Below are 17,918 nucleotides of genomic sequence, written 5' to 3' on the forward strand. Positions count from 1 at the left end.
TAGAACATTATATTATAGTATCATCAAGATGCTTTAAGTGTATCCAAAGGTCTTCATCACTGTTCTTTGTTGAACTGCTTTCGACCCATAGAGCCAGAGCTATGCACAATGGTTACAAGAACCTACTTCACGTTTTAAATCCACATAACACATTTTACTACACAAGTTTATCAGACAAAATTAGTGCATCTGTTTTTTTTTCATGGTCAAATATTGTGGCCATTCGTCCCCACGGTGTTGACCGTTCAGACGGCCTGTGGTGGGATGATCTCCAGTGGTACATGAACCTCCCCTGCGGGCTGCCCCCGGTCCTCGTCTGCCGCCTTCTTCTTCTGCTTCTTGTCTTTGAGTATTTCTGCCGTGAGTCTGTCGTAAAACCAGTCCAGGTCCTGCGGGTCCTCGGGCCACAGCAGGTACCCGCGGGTCTGAACGAACGCTCGGATCGCGTCGTGCCTCATCAGCTGGTAGTGAGCCACCTGCGGACGACACATGAGAACCCGGAGGGCTCTGGTCAAACTGTCAATGGGAATGTGCAGTGGCTTGATGATTTTCCGGGTATTCCGTTTCCCCTACCACTAAAAACATGTACAATAGGCCTGTGTGAATGATGTGTGTGTGAATGCAGGGTGGTGGTCAGATGTGTGCCGTCGTGACAGCATTAGTCAGTCTCCCCCAGAGGAAACTGAACACCACAGAGAAATGGATGAATGTAAAATGGCCTCATATCCAGCGGTTTCATGACTATGAAAGGCGATGTATAAATAAAGTTCTTCCTTCTTATTCCCAGCTCCTGATGAAGTTCAAACTTTTATATAGTTTCTAAACTTGAAGATGTCTCTGGATTTCACCTGAAGAAGCCCAAGGTACCACCAGTAGTGCACACCACAGTTTGAGAACCACTGGTCTAAGTCAGAGGTGGGTAGTACTCAGTTACATTTACACATTTACAAGTACATGAGCTTAAGTAACTTTTTGAAGTAACTGAACTTTTGCAAGTACTTTTTACTTCTACTTGAGTAATATTACAATGAAGTATCTGAACTCTTCCTTGAGTAAAAAAAAAAAAGAAAAATTTACACTGTGCATAAATCTTTAAAGGGGCTAGACACAAGTTGGCCATTTTATACTCACTACTGCCACCTCAGGTCATACGTGTAACTGCAACGTCTAACGGCACGGTGGCGCAGTGGTTAGCGCTCCCGCCTGACAGCTAGAAGGTCCCAGGTTCGATTCCCACCTGGATGGGGCCTTTCTGTGTGGAGTTTGCATGTTCTCCCCGTGTCTGTGTAGGTGTCCTCCGGGTACTCCGGTTTCCCCTACCACTAAAACATGTACAATAGATTCCCCTCTGGGGCCAGGACTCCCCTCAGTGGGACTATCCTGGTTAAATAAAGGTCAATAAAATAAAATAAATATATTAAGCTCGTGCATGACGGCATTTCGGACCAAAGTAACACCGTTTTGAGTGACAGTGCAGGATTTTAGAGGCAGTTGTGGTGAACAGGTCTGAGCTCATTCTATACATCAGGACGTGGCTGCGGCCCTCAGACCAATTTATGGTGGCCCTCGGCCTCTTGCTGTATCGGGACACATCATCAGAGATATTCCTTTTTTATTTAAAATGTAATAATTCTACACAATTCGAACCAAACAACTAACCTTTTACTGTGAGACAGAGCTGCATGAAGGTTTTGAGCAGAAATAAAGGTGTGGGGCGCAATTTAAACCTCTGCTAGTCAAAGGTTTTGCGGCACTAACCACCGATCTATGGGCCCTTCACCCTGTGTACACTTCAGTATGCGGCCCCACAGGAAAAAAGTTTGGACACCCCTGGTTTAGGGGGAGGAAAATGCTTAATTTTAAACTCCGTATAGTCTCTTTAAGAGAACAATCTTACACTTTATTCATAAAAAATATGTATTTATGATTTCTTACTTTTTGAACATTATTATTGGATTTTCTCCGAAAATATTAAAAAAAAACACTTGCAGTGCTCAAGAAAAATTACTTTTTATTTTAATTATTTGTGTCACTACTTTTTATTTCTACTTGAGTAAAATCATTTTACAGTAACGCTACTCTTACTCGAGTAAATATTTTGACAAATCTGCCCACCTTTGGTTTAAGTATATTTGAACAGAGACATTTCTAAAATGTGCCAGGCCTTTAAGAAATATCTGTATGTTTTATGCTTGTATAGTCTGACCTCTAGAGGCCAGAAACAGGCACTACAGCAGAGTCGGGTCAGAGTGAATGTTTGGAATAAATTCACTTAACTTTTACAGTGACAGGTAAGAAAAGACACAAAACACCAAACCACACAGGTGCAAACACGCTAAAAATGTTATTATTTTAAATAATAATGTCTGAAACTCACCCTTCCCACCACGATCATGATGAGGATGCTGGAAAGCTCCTCCAGTTTGCGCCCCTGAGCCAAAGTGAAAGCCTCCAGACACCAGCCGTCTGAAACAACCACACACTGAACACGAGCTTTGGATTTAGGCATAAACGCATCAGCCAGTCTGTGTATGCGGAACTTCAGAAGTCACAGAAGGATCAGAGGTGGTCTTAAAGAAGACACTATGAAAAACGCCTGGATGACTGAGAGGTTACACAAACACATTAACCTCTTAACCCCCACTTTAACCAAGCACATTTTTGGAATTACCCAAATCTAACAATCTAACTTCTTCAAATCAAAATAACGACAACAACGAGACGTAAACAGGGACAAAAAAGTTACAAAAAAGTCACAAAATTAAACAAAACCGTTTTCTAGGTCTCATCTTTCAAATGAGGCGTTACATTCTCCTGTCGAGAAGCTTTTAGATTTAGGTAAAGCAGAAGTAGTAGACAAAATGTGCTTGTGCTTATTCAAGTACAAGTAATAAACTCTCCTGGAGTTTAAAATACACATAAAAGCTACAATGTTAAAGAAGTATGAAGTACTTGGACATGAATAATGTGGGATATTTGATTTGAACAAACATGAATATGACGGTTTGTTTCTTTTTGACTATTTGTAAACATTCAAGAATATAAAGGTTCTGTATTTCATATATTGAAAAAACTGAATATAGAATATAAAAACATCTGTTAATACTGTAAATATATATATACATAAGACTGTAAATATATGTATGTAGACATTTTCCAAAGGACAACAGTGTGAAGTGTAAAGTGTGAAGTAACAAAAGGGGCAGATATTATAAGACTTGTTCTTCTCCTCTGCTTCGTTTCATTCACACTGTGTTGGTGGTTTTATTGTGATTGCATAACATCACTTTTGAATGAAATAAATAAATAAAATGAAACAGTGATTGCAGAGTAATTGTTGCAGTAAATGTAGCAGCTTTCTTTTTACCTTTGAGGAACTCCCTGGACACCACGCAGACGGTCTTCCTGCTGCTCCAGATGGCGTCTCTGATGTTGACCAGGTGATCTTCTCCGGGCAGAAAATCCCTGGCCTCGAAGCAGCACCTGAACAGGTTTTCCTCCGAGAACCCAGAGTCCAGCTTCTTCAGCAGCGCCATCTCCACCCATTTATAATCCGCCTCACTGTAGCACACGAACGCGTCGTGCTGTATGTCCTCCTCCGGCAGGGGCGCCTTCGGGCCCTCCAGGACGCGCCCGATGATCTTTTTGTATATGACGAAGACGTGTCCTCGCAGTCGGGCGTAGACGAGCCCTCCCAGCATCGTCCCGACAACCACAACAGAGCACAATATGAACAGGGCCAACCTGAGATCTTCCGCTGCCTGTTCGTCGTCCTCCTCACACGGCTCTATGATGGTGGAATAATTTTGCAAGGGCAGGTTTTGGTGCTGCGACGGGAACCCGCATTCCAGCTCCTCTTTGGGGCTGAGAAATGTCACATTTGTGCTGTTCATCCACCGGAGGAAGCTTTCGAGGTTGCAATCACAGAAGAAGCGATTTCCTGCTAAGTTGATAAAAGCCAAACGCCGAAAAGTATCAGGATTGGGGGTTGCTAGGAAGTTTTTGGACAGCTGAAGCGTATGCAGAGTTTCTGGGAATACACCAGGCTGAAGGTATGTCAAGTCATTAGAGGACAGGTCTATATCGATAATGGAGCGGAGACCGTTGAAAATTCCTTGTGGGAGCGCTGTGAGGGAGTTGTACGTGAGGTTGAGACCAAGCAATTTGTCGAAACGGTGAAAAATATCCAGGCACCAGCCCTGGGCCCACACGATCTGCAAGGAGCTGTCGTGGAGATCGAGCACAATCAAGCTGTTGTTCCCACTCGGCGCTTGGCTCGGGTTTACGCACCACTTGATGAAGTTGCCGCCAAAATTCAAATTCACCATGAGCGGGAAGAGCTTGACGATGGCGATAACGTCGTCCAAAAAGCTCAGTCTGTTCCCTTCGACGGTTAAGTACGTAATGTCCTGTCCGGCGAGCTCGGCGAGGCCCCACAGCGAGCCCAGCCGGTTGTCGCTGAGATGCAGATGCTGCAAATTTGGCAAAGAGGCTGTGGTCCCCAACCTCCGCAGTGAGTTCCCCCTGAGGTCCAGGCTTTTGAGAAAGGGCAGTCCGCTGAAGGCTTTGTGTCCCAGGACGCCAATGTGGTTATAAGACAAATCCAGCACCCTCAAGTCTGTCAAGTGATCAAACGTGTAAGCGTATATTTCCCCGAGGAGATTGAACGAGAGGTTTAGCAATCGCAAATTGCCCTCAACGCCCTTGAAAGCACCCCGGTTAATCTGGTTTATTTTATTGTTGGATACGTGTATGATAATAGCATCGGTCAAAGGGCTAAAAACGGCCTCTTGAAGCGCGAAAAGGTAATTCCTGGAGAGATCTAAGACTTGAACTGAACTGTTTCGGAGACCTGCAAATGTGTCTTTGTCAAGGTCAGGAAGATTTCTGAAGGAAAAGCCGGAACCAAGGGCCCCTGAATAATGCAGCGAAGTAATAGAAGTTCCATCTATTGCTTTGAAGAATAGTTGCAAAGTGTGGGTGTTGAAACCGTTGCTGGACAGGCTGAGGTGGTCGAAACCCATATTTCTGAAAGGGTTTCCGCACTGCGCCCAGTCAAAGTCAGGGCTGGACAGGCTTTCGAACAGCTTGTTGGACTCTAAATTGAATCGCTTGAAAGATTTGCCTTGAAAGCCGATGAGATCCTCTTCACACATTCGGTTTATGGGGTTAAGTTTGAGGTCAAGATCTTTGAAGTTCCTCAGTGTGGAGAAGAAACTTGCCGGCTGCACTCTCACAATTTGATTATAGGCTAGATTAAGAGTCTCCAGGGACGTCAATGGCTGCAGGTAGTTTCCTGACAGTATGGAGTCCGTTAGATTACAATAGTCCAGATAAAGCTCCCGCAGACCCGAGAGGCCGACGAAGGCTCTCGGCTCCAGTCTGAGTCTTAGGTTCGAGCCCAGGATTAGAGTTTTTAGGCGCTGCTGTCCCAGAAAAGCGTTGTTTCTGATCACTAAACGGACAAACTGCAAGCCCAGGTTTAAACGCTCCAATTGGCGGAGCCCTCGCAGTGACCCAATGTCCAGCACCGAGATCCGGTTATGGTCCAGGTACAGCTGCCGAGTGTTGGCCGGCAGGCTGGGCACCTCGGTAAGATTCTTAAAACTGCAACTTGCAATCACACCATGCATCTGACAGGAGGCACACACGGGCACCTGAAAGGAGAAAACATAAGATGAAGCCAGGACTGGCCCACATGGGAATTTGTCCTCTACAGATTTCATTATTCAAATTGCACTGATAAGACAATAAGGCATATACAGTTTTTGTTGTGCTTTCTGTTATGTTTGATAAAATGAGACTTGTAAATAATGTATAGCTTCTACTTTAATAGTTTTGGTCATTGATACAGCATTGTTATGAGAATGTTAAAGTTATTTTTGAGTCATCTGTAAAAACTCTGATGGCGGCCATTTTAGGGATAGGTTTGCCTGAGTCCTCCTAGGAACGCCCCCACCTCCTGGAGACGCCTCCGAGCTTTCGTCACCAGCCGAGTAACCAACCACTGCTCCTCAGCAGAACCCCCTCCCCACTGATGCCACAGACAGCGTGAGGAGGGGGCGTGTCGGAAAGGCTCAGAGGTTCTTAAAGGAATAGGCCACCGTTTTTACATACTGAGATATGTTCTTACCTTAGCTTTGACGAGTTCTTTAGGACCTGTCTGATCTTCCCCCGTGCCTTCAGTCACGTAAACACAGCGCAGACGGCGTTAGCATTTAGCCTCTCCCTCTCTCCTCTATAGCTCCAAAACAGGTCAAGATAGAATCTACCAAGCTCTTCCACGTTTTCCCTATTTAAATATGGCTACGTGAAGTGTTCCACTACAAAGTATAATTACACAAAATTAAACAATGTGGATTTTCTAAGTGGATAAAAGGGGGAACTATATTGTAAGGCGTAATAATACCAGGAGTAATTTGGCATCCGCACAGTAAAGTGAAGATTACTGCGCGGATTTCAAACTACTCCTGGTATTATTACACCTTACAATACAGTCCACCCTTTTATCCGCATAGAAAATCCACATTGTTTAATTTTGTGTACTTATACTTTGCAGTGGAACACTTCACGTAACCATATTTAAATAGGGAAAACGTGGAAGAGCTTGGTAGCTTCTATCTTGACCTGTTTTGGAGCTGTAGAGGAGAGAGGGAGAGGCTAAATGCTAACGCCGACTGCGCTGTGTTTACGTGACTGAAGGCACGGGGGAAGATCAGACAGGTCCTAAAGAACTCGTCAAAGCTAAGGTAAGAACATATCTCAGTATGTAAAAAACGATGGCATATTCCTTTAAAGAGACAGAGGCCTATTTCAAGACATTCACTACAGCCATTTTGAGAGAGCAATTTTATACAAGGCAGTTATTCTAATTTACTGCATTTACAGACCAACAGAAGGTTTGGTCATCATTGTAGTGTGATATAGACTGGTGCTATGTGATTGAAAAAAGCATAATACCCCCTCTTTAAAATTTACCTCATTATGTTCCCCAAAAACCATGATTCAGGGGAACCACATGTCCCAGGGAGACACTTACCGGTCTGTACAAACTGAGCACAAGCAGAGGAAGCACCAGTGTCCCCATACTGCCTGTACACAGAGACTAGAGCAGAGAGTGTTTACACAAGCCGGAGCGGTGTGTTTGTCTGGGCAGGGTCATGGTCCTTTGCTGATTCCTCTTCAGTAAGAAAACCTCTGTGCTGTTTAACGCTGGTCTACCCTGGTAAATGCTGGGCTGTGGACCTCAACTGTAATACAGAAACACAAATAAAAGCCATTCACGTCAGCCACAGAAATTCATATCACAGTGTATTTATCGACTTCTTACACATTTATTGGATCAATCAAACATGTATATGTAGGCTATACCAAAAGAGGAACTTAAGGTGCTTTACATGTAAAGAAAAGCAAAAGAAAGAAAAAAAAACAGGATCAAGAAGAAAATGTGTTAAAATTATATTTTTTATGCAACCCAAACGACTCCAGGCTGCGTTATTTATCTTATTTATTTTTTAACCCCTTAACTCCCACCTGAACCGAGCACATTTTCTCCAGTTTGGCTTTACCCCAATCCAAAAGCTTCTGGAGAAAAGCTGTGAAAAAAGCAACAAAACTGAGACGAAAACAATGATGGAAATGTGACCAAAAAGTGATGAAAAAATGATGAAAAAATGGCAAAATTGTCACAAAAATGTCACAAGAAATTGACGAAAAATTGACAAAAATGTGACAAAAAAATTACAAAAATATGACAAAAATTGTACAAAAAAATTACCAAAATGTAACAAAAAAAGACAAAAATGTGACAAAAAAATTTCAAAAATGTGATACAAATTTGACAAAAAAATGACAAAAAAATGACAAAAAATTGACAAAAAAATGACAAAAAATGTGATAAAACATTGACAAAAAAGTTACAAAAAATTGACAAAAAATGACAACAAAAAAAAGACAAAAAAATGTGACCAAAATGTGATAAAACATTGACGAAAAAATGACAAAAATGTGACGAAAAAAAAAAATGACAAAAAAGTTACAAAAATGCGTTGAATAACCAACAAAAAAATGATGGAAAAAAATCTGATGACGTGAGGAAAAAGATCCTCTCGGTTCAGGCGGGAGTTAAGAGGTTAAACACTGTGGTTCTGTGCGCTTCCCTAGTACTGCTTTAAGCAATTTGTGCTTACCCTTGTTTCTGCGCCACCACTGAAAAAAATCAAACCCGTTTCATCTTTTTAATGGCTACGTTTGGGCGAGTCTTATCTTGTGGAGTTTCGCATTCCTCGCAGTTTGCAGGTCGACTGTCGAGCACCTACTTTCCAGACAAAGTGTTCCCTGTACGCAGCGCAGTGTTCAGACTGTTTCCGAAATCTGATGTGCAAATTTCAAACCTGTAAAGCTACTTCTATCTTCTTTCTTTGTTGAATTGCTGTCAGAGATCTTCTCACCTGTGCGCCCCGCGCTCTCAGCTCCACACACGGACTGGGCTTCTCCGTGCTGCGCTCCCCCGTCGCCAAAAGGAGCAGAGCCTTTTTCTTTTACCGCAAAGTAAACAGGAATCAGTGTTTCCCAATTTCCTCTCGAAAACCTTGCAACAACCTCCTTCCTCCGATGGTTTTGTTTAGCTTGTCGACGCTCTAGTCTCAATACTTTGTGGTGTCACATAATTACATTTACTATTACGTTCAAACAGACCTCGATGATGGCGAAATAGTATTACGCATAGACCTATTTTAACTTTAATATTTTGTTTCATATTGTGTCAGCTCTATTTGACACGATATTGCAGTTTTATTCGACCTGCTTTGAGTTGGTGAGAGTTGTCGTTGCCTGAACTCTCCACATGGTGGCAGCATTTGTCAATAAAAAAAGATTAAGGAGAGTTTTATAAGGCACCAAAGAGCTGTTTATTCACTTGTTAAATCATAGTAAAGCTCCCAACACCCCCCACGCAAGCACAAACATTTTCAGGCCCAGATTATGTCACACCAGCGCACTGAACAAGCCAACAAAGCGGGAAAGTGCTTTGACTTAAACAAACTCTATACAGGATTTTAATTTGTTCAGTTCGTGCATGTCATACAATCAGTTTATAAACACATTCAGACACTTGTGCATCTGCAAATGTGATTCTAACATTCGTACATAGACACAGCGTTTTCTGAAGTAATGAAATTGGTTCAACCACATCTTTTTTATTTGTCTCGGAAGCTTGAAGTACAAATACCCCAGGATAGTCCAACACTGTTTCATTGCACATCAGTGTTCAGCTCAAATTGAGTTTTGAGTCTTCTCCTTTACGTGGTTGTGTCTGTAGTCACCTGATGTAGGCCGTGTGCTTCAGGGGACTCAGGACTGTCTGTTTTCCCTTTACCGCACAATATATGATGTATGAAGAACACAGCGAGTAAAGTTAAGAAAACAGTGCATATTATGATTCCTACGAAGCCTCCGACGCTCACACCAGAGGGTCGGTGTGTGGGCGCCACAGTAACAACTGTGACTTTCTCTGTGACCCCTATAGTCCCACTTATCTCGCAATAGATTTCATCCACAAGTGTGAATCCCGGATCGCAGAAGCACTCGTAGCTTCCAAAAGAGTTTTCACAATGTTGTTCGCAGTCAGCGTCGAACTCGCATTCGTCTATGTCTGTACAAACCGAATGGTCCTTGTACTCATCTAACAAGTATCCGTCTGGGCAGCAGCACTGGTATTTGTTATTAGGGTCACATTCAGCTTCACACTCCTCCCTTCCACAGTGAGACTTGGGGTCGCCCGTATTGTTGTTGCACAGGTGTCTCCAAGGGGCCCACTCGAACTCATCTACGTCCACGCACGTGCCCCCCTTGAGCCGGTAGCCATCTTGACAAACGCACTTGAACCAGCCTTGAGTGTTGATGCATTTCTGATTCTCCTGGCACTGCCTTTCGTCCGAGCACTCATTCAAGTCCACGCAAGACGTCTTATTCTCGGCTAAAACAAACCCCTCGTGACAAGTGCACAGAAACGTGTCCGAGTACTTGTAACACGCGTGTGCACAACGAAGCTTCACGCACGGGTCGTCGATGGCGGGCTCGCATGTTAGCCCGTTGGCGGGGTTGACGGTGAAGCCAGGCTGGCAGTAGCACACGGGGCGGTTCTCCGGATCTACCGTGCACCTATGTTCGCAACCGCCACGTTGAATCTCGCAGCTCCACGGCGCTCCTATCCACTGTCCGGACGCGCACCCTTGCTTGTTCCCATCTCGATGTTCGGCGACACTTCCTGGTGGCAAACTAACGGCATCCTCGACTCTGAATCCGAAGGGCGTGGTGTAAAAGACGTCGGTGTTTTGGATGCCCTGGCACCTCCCATCCAGGAAAGCGAACTCACAGAGAAATCCATCGGTCAGACGTTCACAAAGGTCCTCCTGCCACTGGAAGTTGTTGTGCTTGGATACGGTGATGCAGAGAGGGGTTGAAGGGGGACAGGCAAAGGTTGAAGCTTTTGCCCAGTTGTAGAAGTTGCTGCTGGTGTCTGTCGTGACCCACTGGTAGCCCCGTAGTTCTTTGGAGAGGTCCGGGCAGCCTGCACAGAGACATGGAAAAGGAACAGTAATCCTCCTGCTGTATGTACTCCTGGCCACAACCCTGGTTCAAGATCTACTCTGATAGGTCCTCACCAACGCTCCAACCCTGACTGAAGGACTTCCTCTCCATCTAAAGACATGCATGTCTGAGTATAATATGGTGACTTTGAATTCTGTTGTCTCATGCCACTGACGAGCCCAAGACAATTATTAAGTGCTAAGCATTAATAACTATGTAAAACAAAGTATTTAAGTATTATAAGAATCGAGACTCAATTGTAATGTGTTTTGTGTGCACATGTATTATGCAGCATTTGATTTATAGAGTAGTCAAGCTGGAACTTGAAGATTGCCAGTCGAGTCCAGGTCCCAGAATTATAGTGACCTATGTGAGAAGTGACCTCTCCATGGCTTTGCAGAGTTCTACGTTGGTCCTGGTGGTCCCAGTTTCATTCAGGACAATGCTAATGTTGACTGAGTGACAAAGTGTCATAGCTTCATATCTACAGTATATCACTTTCAATATTCATGCATAACACACTTGCACCCACCTTTTGGAAGATGTAATCCAATCCAGTGCTGCCCGGTGGTGTTGCCCAATAACAAGGACAGAGTGTCATGAGCCACGGAGGAGCGCACTGTCATCAGGTTCCCCCTGTGCTGACTGCATACGTCCTGTGCTCCCTCAAAGTCACTCTTTGTCTCAAAAAGGGCAAAGCACATGCTCCCAATGCAATACCCTCCAGTGGGCTGCTCCCCCTGGGCTGCCCCGGAGAGCACCCAAAGGAGAATCAGCAGCACACGCCTCATCTTCTGAGCGGTTTGAGCCTGGCTAAAGGGGGATTAGGACAACACCAGTTCTGTTCACTTGAGGCCAGTTCATTAAGAGAGAGGCAGCCCCTGCAAATTAGTGTTTCTGGGTCGTTATGGGAGTGGCCAAGGACATTTATCTGCATGTGGCAGGCAATAACCACAGGCTGATATCACTGTGTCCGTCATCAAAACACATTTATATGTGCCAAATTTGATGGGGCAGAGCGCTCATCTACAGAACAATATGCATGTACTATGTCTGTGTAGGCTTTCAGTCATACAGACATTATCCATCCTCAGTGAAGGTTCTTGAGTCCTCTTCTGTTCTCTGTAGTTGTGTCGAACATTTCGCCACTCATCCAAAAGGCTTCGTCAGTGCCCTCAGCCCGGAGCCCAGATATAGCCCACAGAGAGGAGTAGAGCTGGGCAATCTGCCCTGTTGCTGCTAAGCACCAAGATATGAATGAAAAAAGTTTCCTGATTCTTTCGTTGTACTTTGGTGACAGTGGAATAGTTTGACCAGCCTACATTTCTCTGACGCATGAGGCAAACCTCGCCTCTTTCCTCTCTCCTCTCCTGGATATTATTTCAATGTGTGTGAGTGTGAGTGTGCATTACCTGTCTGTCCATCGATCATGTCATGATAAAATCCCCTTTAAAACGTGTTTGTTTTCCAGTGCGTCCTTTATTTCGCCCGCGATTTCATAGGTTTATTGATCCGAACGCCTGAGCTCAGGAAAGGCACTTCAAACCACAGTTGCTGGGGCTTTTCCTCCTCTTTCAGACAGCGTTTTCGTTTCACTTGTGTCTTTATGATGTAGAAGAGGTGGTTATGTTGCTCCAAATTCAGATAATCAATAAATTATTCCAGAATGCGTGTTTGGACTCCTCCTGTCCAGCGGCGGCGCCAGACATTTGTCCCAATGGGAGCCGAGGTCTTTCTTGGGGGTGCTCACAAAAAAATTACATTTTGGGGGCGATAAGACAACAAAACACACATAATAAACGCACGTGCACCCACAAAGGCATCATCTTCTGTTCACAAAGCAAACAGAACATCAGTCTTTGGGCTGAGAAAGGCGTCGTGAGCGGTAAAAGTGCTGTGGTGGAGGAGGGGGACGCTCTGGGCCTGCCTTTAACTCCAGCGCGCACTGAGGAGCCCTGTGAGGCGGTTTTATGTCGACTCCGGGAGGACAAGTGGCCAGAGGAGCAGGTCCTCGTGAATGTGGCCAGAGGAGCAGGTCCTCATGAATGTGGCCAGAGGAGCAGGTCCTCGTGAATGTGGCCAGAGGAGCAGGTCCTTGTGAATGTGGCTCTGCGCTCTCCTCACGCTCTGCCTAGAGCCGCTTCTATCTCGAACACAGTTAATGTTAAAGTTGAGCTGATTATCAGACGGATGTCCACGGCTTGAGAGAAGAGCAACACGCTCATGACTTAAGTCGACTTTTTCCCGCTATTGTGCGTATTTTCCTCGTCCAGACTTTGTCTTGCTGCTGGAGGACTCTGTCTGTTTTTAATAATAATAATAATAATAATAATAATAATAATCATAATCATAATCATAATCATAATCATAATAATAATGCATTGGTTTTATATAGCGCTTTTCTGGACACTCAAAGACGCTTTACATTGCACTATTCGTTCACTCCACACTCGGTGGTGGTAAGCTACTATTGTAGCCACAGCTGCCCTGGGGTAGACTGACGGAAGCGAGGCAACCAGTCTGCGCCATCGGCCCCTCAGACCACCACCAACCACTCACTCACTCTCTACATTCGCTAGGCTTCCTGGTGTTACCAAACGGTCTCCCATCCAAGCACCGACCAGGCCCTTCCCAGCTGAGCTTCCAAGGTCCGACGGTCTGATTTTGTGCTTTTGGTTCAGCCGCGCTAGCGTCGCTGTATCAAACGTGCATAAGCCAGAGGACTAATGTCTGACATCAGTCTAACTTCAGCTCATTGTTCAAATGTAGTAAACGACTGTAATAATGACCCTAGAGTCAGGCTCAGCCCGACTCCTACTGTCTCCGAGCGCGCGCTCTGACGCACGGCCGCATTAACGTCACACTGGGCCTCGGACAACACCCTGTCCTCTAGTTGGAATTAAACCTGTCCTACTCCCTCCTCTTCATGTTAAACATCAAAGGAATGTTTCTGGAGAAAACTAGTGCTGCTCCTTTGATTCAATGGCCAAAATCTTTGGGGGTTCTTTAGCAATCTCAGTGTTCCCTGTACGCAGCGCAGTGTTTTTCCAAAATCTGATGTGCAAATGTCAAACTTGTAAAGCTACTTCTATCTTTCTGTTTTTAATCGCTGTCAGAGGTCTTCTCCACTGCCCACACACGGACTAGTCCTCTCCCTCCTGCGCTCCCCCGTCGCCAAAGGAGCAGAGCCTTCTTCTATTACCGCAAAGTAAACTGGAACCAGTGTTTCCCAATTTCCCCTCGAAAACCTTGCAACCTCCTCCTTCCTCCGATGGTTTTGTTAAGCTCTGGTCTGCTGTCAATACTTCGTGGTGTCACATTAAGTTTTGGCTTTTACGTTCAAACAGACCTGTGTTACGCACTGGCCTTTTTTAACTTTAATGTTTTGAAGGGCTTAAGCAAAAAAACAAACAAACACTGTAACAATTAATTCCAGTTGACACAATATTGCCGTTTTATACACTTGCTTTTGTTTGACTTGCATTGAGCTGGTGAGAGTTGTCGTTGCCTGAACTCTCCACACGGTGGCAGCATTTGTCAATAAAAAAAAGATCATGGAGCGTTTTATAAGGCACCAAAGAGCTGTTTATTCACTTGTTTAATAGTAAAAATCCCAACAACCCCCACGCGAGCACAGACATGCACCGCTCACATGGTTTATGTACAATCAAATGTCAAGATCTTTTTCATTTTTTCTTTTTTTTTTCCACAGGCCCAGATTATGTCACACCAGGGCACTGAACAAGCCAACAAAGGGGGAAAAGTGCTTTGACGTAAACAAACTCTATACAGGCTTTTCATTACCAGTTTGTGCATGTTATACAATCAGTTTATAAACACATCCAGACACTTGTCCATCTGCAAATGTGATTCTAACATTCGTACATAGACCAGGTTATTCACAGCATTTTCTGAAGTAATGAAATTGGTTCAACCAGTAGGTTCAAAACTGGACAAGTTCATTAGGCCCTGGATTTGTCCTTTCCGTCAAAGTGAACACTACAATAATATTACTGTGTGTTTGCAACCCACACACAAAAAAGTTGGCTTCAAAGTATATCCAGCAGCTTTTGTCCATTGTTTACTGAATCATGTGTTTAATCTCTTATTCTAAGGAGGAGCCAAACAAACTGTTTCAGTGCACATACATGTTCAGCTCAAATTGAGTCTTCTCCTTTACGTGGTTGTGTCTGTGGTCACCTGATGAAGGCCGTGTGCTTCAGGGGACTCAGCGGCTTTGAGGGCCTCAGGACTGTCTGTTTTCCCTTTACCGCACAATATATGATGTATGAAGAACACAGCGAGTAAAGTTAAGAAAACAGTGCATATTATGATTCCTACGAAGCCTCCGACGCTCACACCAGAGGGTCGGTGTGTGGGCGCCACAGTAACAACAGTGACTTCCTCTGTGACCCCTATAGTCCCACTTATCTCACAAACGACTTTACCCACAAGTGTGTATCCCGGATTGCAGAAGCACTCGTAGCCTCCAAAAGAGTTTTCACAATGTTGGTCGCAGTAGTAGAACTCGCATTCGTCCATGTCTATACAAACCGAATGGTCGCCTCGCTCCTCTTTGATGTATCCGTCCGGGCAGTAGCACTGGTATTTGTTATTAGGGTCACATTCGGCGACACACTCCTCCTTTCCACAGTAGAGTTTACACTTGTCAGGGGACGCGGGGTCCGCCTTGTATCCATCGAAGCATGAACAGTCATACCCGCCCGGATTGTTGTTGCACATGTGTTCGCAAGGGGCCGACTCGCACTCATCTACGTCCACGCACGTGCCCCCCTTGAGCCGGTAGCCATCTTGACAAACGCACTTGAACCAGCCTTGGGTGTTGATGCATTTCTCGTTGTCCTTGCACTGCCTTTCGTCCGAGCACTCATTCAAGTCCACGCAAGACGTCTTATCGTCGGCTAAAACAAACCCCTCGTGACAAGTGCACAGAAACGAGTCCGAGTACTTGTAACACGCGTGTGCACAACGAAGCTTCACGCACGGGTCGTCGATGGCGGGCTCGCACGTTAGCCCGTTGGCGGGGTTGACGGTGAAGCCAGGCTGGCAGTAGCACACGGGGCGGTTCTCCGGATCTACCGTGCACCTATGTTCGCAACCGCCACGTTGAATCTCGCAGCTCCACGGCGCTCCTATCCACTGTCCGGACGCGCACACTTGCTTACTCTCATCTGGATGTTCGGCGACACTTCCCGGTGGCAAACTAACGGCATCATCGACTCTAAATCCGTAGGGCGTGGTGTAAAAGACGTCGGTGTTTGGGATGCCCTGGCACTTCCCATCCAGGAAAGCGAACTCACAGAGAAATCCATCGGTCAGAAGTTGACAAAGGTCTTCCTGCCACTGGAACTTGTTGTCCTTGGATACGGTGATGCAGAGAGGGGTTGAAGGGGGACAGTCGCTCACAGAGGGTGAAGCTTCTGCCCAGTTGTAGAAGTCGCTGCTGGTGTCTGTCGTGACCCACTGGTAGCCCCGTAGTTCTTTGGAGAGGTCCGGGCAGCCTGCACAGAGACATGGAAAAGGAACAGTCTTTTGACACGCGACATAGCTTTGTTGGAACATTAAAAAAACCTTCGACTACTCCTCCTGCTAGGTACCCTGGCACAAGAGCCACTCTGATAGGTCCTCACCAGTGCACTGAGTTTGACTGCTCCAGGCCTGACAGATATAAGAGAGTATAATATGGTGACTCACAAGCCCAAGACGTATGAGTTAAGTATTAATAACAATCTGTAAATAACTTGCTGTTGGAGCACCAAAAAGGAAGACGCAGCTGTGCCAAATATTTTATATCTTTCTAGTGTGTGCTGCTATTGAGCTATTTCAACATGCTCCATTACCCACTGTTGCCAGCAGAGGGTGACACCAAACGCCTCATGGTTCGAATTTGACTTGTTCCAATGGAATCTGCACTAATGGAGCAAAGATGAGAAGTTTATAGAGACATGTTTGTGATGATGGACGACATTTTGACATTTCTCTTATAGAAGATAGAAGAGCTCTGTCCGAGATCATTTGTATGAGAAATCAGGGAGAAGAGCGCCTTTTGCTGATCCCACAAGGTTCCTCACTGCTGTGTTGTTCACGTCTGTTTTTGCATCTCAGACTTATGATGATTACAATTGCGTAAATGTTGCATGTGTCTGAGGTTTAAATCTAACTAGATCAGTGTAAACATCTCAATTTGAGCATAATAATCCAAATTTTAGTTGTTCTGACTAGTTAAGAAGTTCTTGGGCATTTGTCCTGGATTATTTCACTTGTTCTGAGATGTTTCTGACTCGTTTCGATACATTTCGTGCTTATTTCAGGTCATTTTCTTTGCCAATGGGGTAAGAAAATTGGTCTTATCTCATTGGCAATTTTACTTTCTTATTTCAAGCGAGATTGACCTTAGGTCTGAAATGTCCTCAAACAAGCAAAGTAAACTTGGTCCGATCAGGAAAAGTGTCTAAATGAGTGAAAACCGCTCAAAACAAGAAACATTTCAATTCAAGTCATTTAAGCCAATGTTTGATATTTACTTTTTTTCAATCTTATTGTCTTTGTGTGCACATGTATTTTGCAGCATTTGATGTATAGAGTAGTCAAGCCAGAACTTGAAGATTGCCTGTTGAGTCCAGGTCCCAGAATTATAGTGACTTATGTGAGAAGAGACCTCTCAATGGCTTTGCAGAGTTCTACGTTGGTCCTAGTGGTCCCAGTTTCATTCAGGACATTGCTAATGTTGACTGAGTGACAAAGTGTCAGAGCTTCAGATCTACAGTATATCACTTTCAATATTCATTGTTATACAGATGTTAATGTTCTGTTTCTATTGCATCAGATTTGGTCTAATCAAACATAGCTTGAGAGTATTCTGTGCTCTAGCCTGTTTTCTATAATCACACATTGACATCAAGGTCCTCTTACATGCACACACTTGCACCCACCTTTTGGAAGATGTAATCCAACCCAGTGCTGCCCGGTGGTGTTGCCCAATAACAAGGACAGAGTGTCATGAGCCACGGAGGAGCGCACTGTCATCAGGTTCCCCCTGTGCTGACTGCATACGTCCTGTGCTCCCCCAAAGTCACTCATTGTCTCAAAAAGGGCAAAGCACATGCTCCCAATGCAGTACCCTCCAGTGGGCTGCTCCCCCTGGGCTGCCCCGGAGAGCACCCAAAGGAGAATCAGCAGCACAGCCCTCATCTTCTGAGCTGTTTGAGCGTGGCTAAGTGCCCCGCCGTTTATAAGTGGCTGTCTCCATGATGATGAGGCTCAGAGGAGGAAGGAAGTGAGTCCTAATCAGCCTTCGGACTGTCCAC

General features: G+C 44.9%; 2 protein-coding genes across 4 annotated transcripts; both read right to left on the bottom strand.

Annotated features, from left to right (window-relative positions):
* Window positions 1–198: 198 nt before the first annotated feature.
* On the bottom strand, window positions 199–7,205 carry LOC306974661 (toll-like receptor 5). Its single transcript, XM_079572032.1, has 4 exons — window positions 7,040–7,205; window positions 3,368–5,657; window positions 2,378–2,466; window positions 199–476 (listed from the first exon to the last, which is right to left on the bottom strand). The coding sequence occupies exons 1-4, from the start codon at window positions 7,085–7,087 to the stop codon at window positions 246–248; spliced, it is 2,658 nt and encodes an 885-aa protein (XP_079428158.1). The 5' UTR covers window positions 7,088–7,205; the 3' UTR covers window positions 199–245.
* Window positions 7,206–9,199: 1,994 nt separating this feature from the next.
* On the bottom strand, window positions 9,200–17,918 carry LOC306974532 (thrombomodulin-like). Of its 3 annotated transcripts, XM_079571818.1 has the most exons (3): window positions 17,544–17,918; window positions 14,819–16,112; window positions 9,200–9,357 (listed from the first exon to the last, which is right to left on the bottom strand). In XM_079571818.1, exons 1-3 carry the CDS (start codon window positions 17,800–17,802, stop codon window positions 9,300–9,302), a joined length of 1,611 nt encoding a protein of 536 aa, XP_079427944.1. In that variant the 5' UTR covers window positions 17,803–17,918; the 3' UTR covers window positions 9,200–9,299. The 3 variants fall into 3 exon arrangements, with proteins under 3 accessions (XP_079427944.1, XP_079427946.1, XP_079427945.1); XM_079571820.1 differs by lacking the exons at window positions 14,819–16,112; window positions 17,544–17,918 and adding an exon at window positions 11,123–11,393 and having other exon boundaries at window positions 9,200–10,570; XM_079571819.1 differs by lacking the exon at window positions 9,200–9,357 and having other exon boundaries at window positions 14,180–16,112.

This window comes from Gobius niger (assembly GCF_951799975.1).
Source record: "Gobius niger genome assembly, chromosome: 15".
NCBI classification, from domain to species: Eukaryota; Metazoa; Chordata; class Actinopteri; order Gobiiformes; family Gobiidae; genus Gobius; species Gobius niger.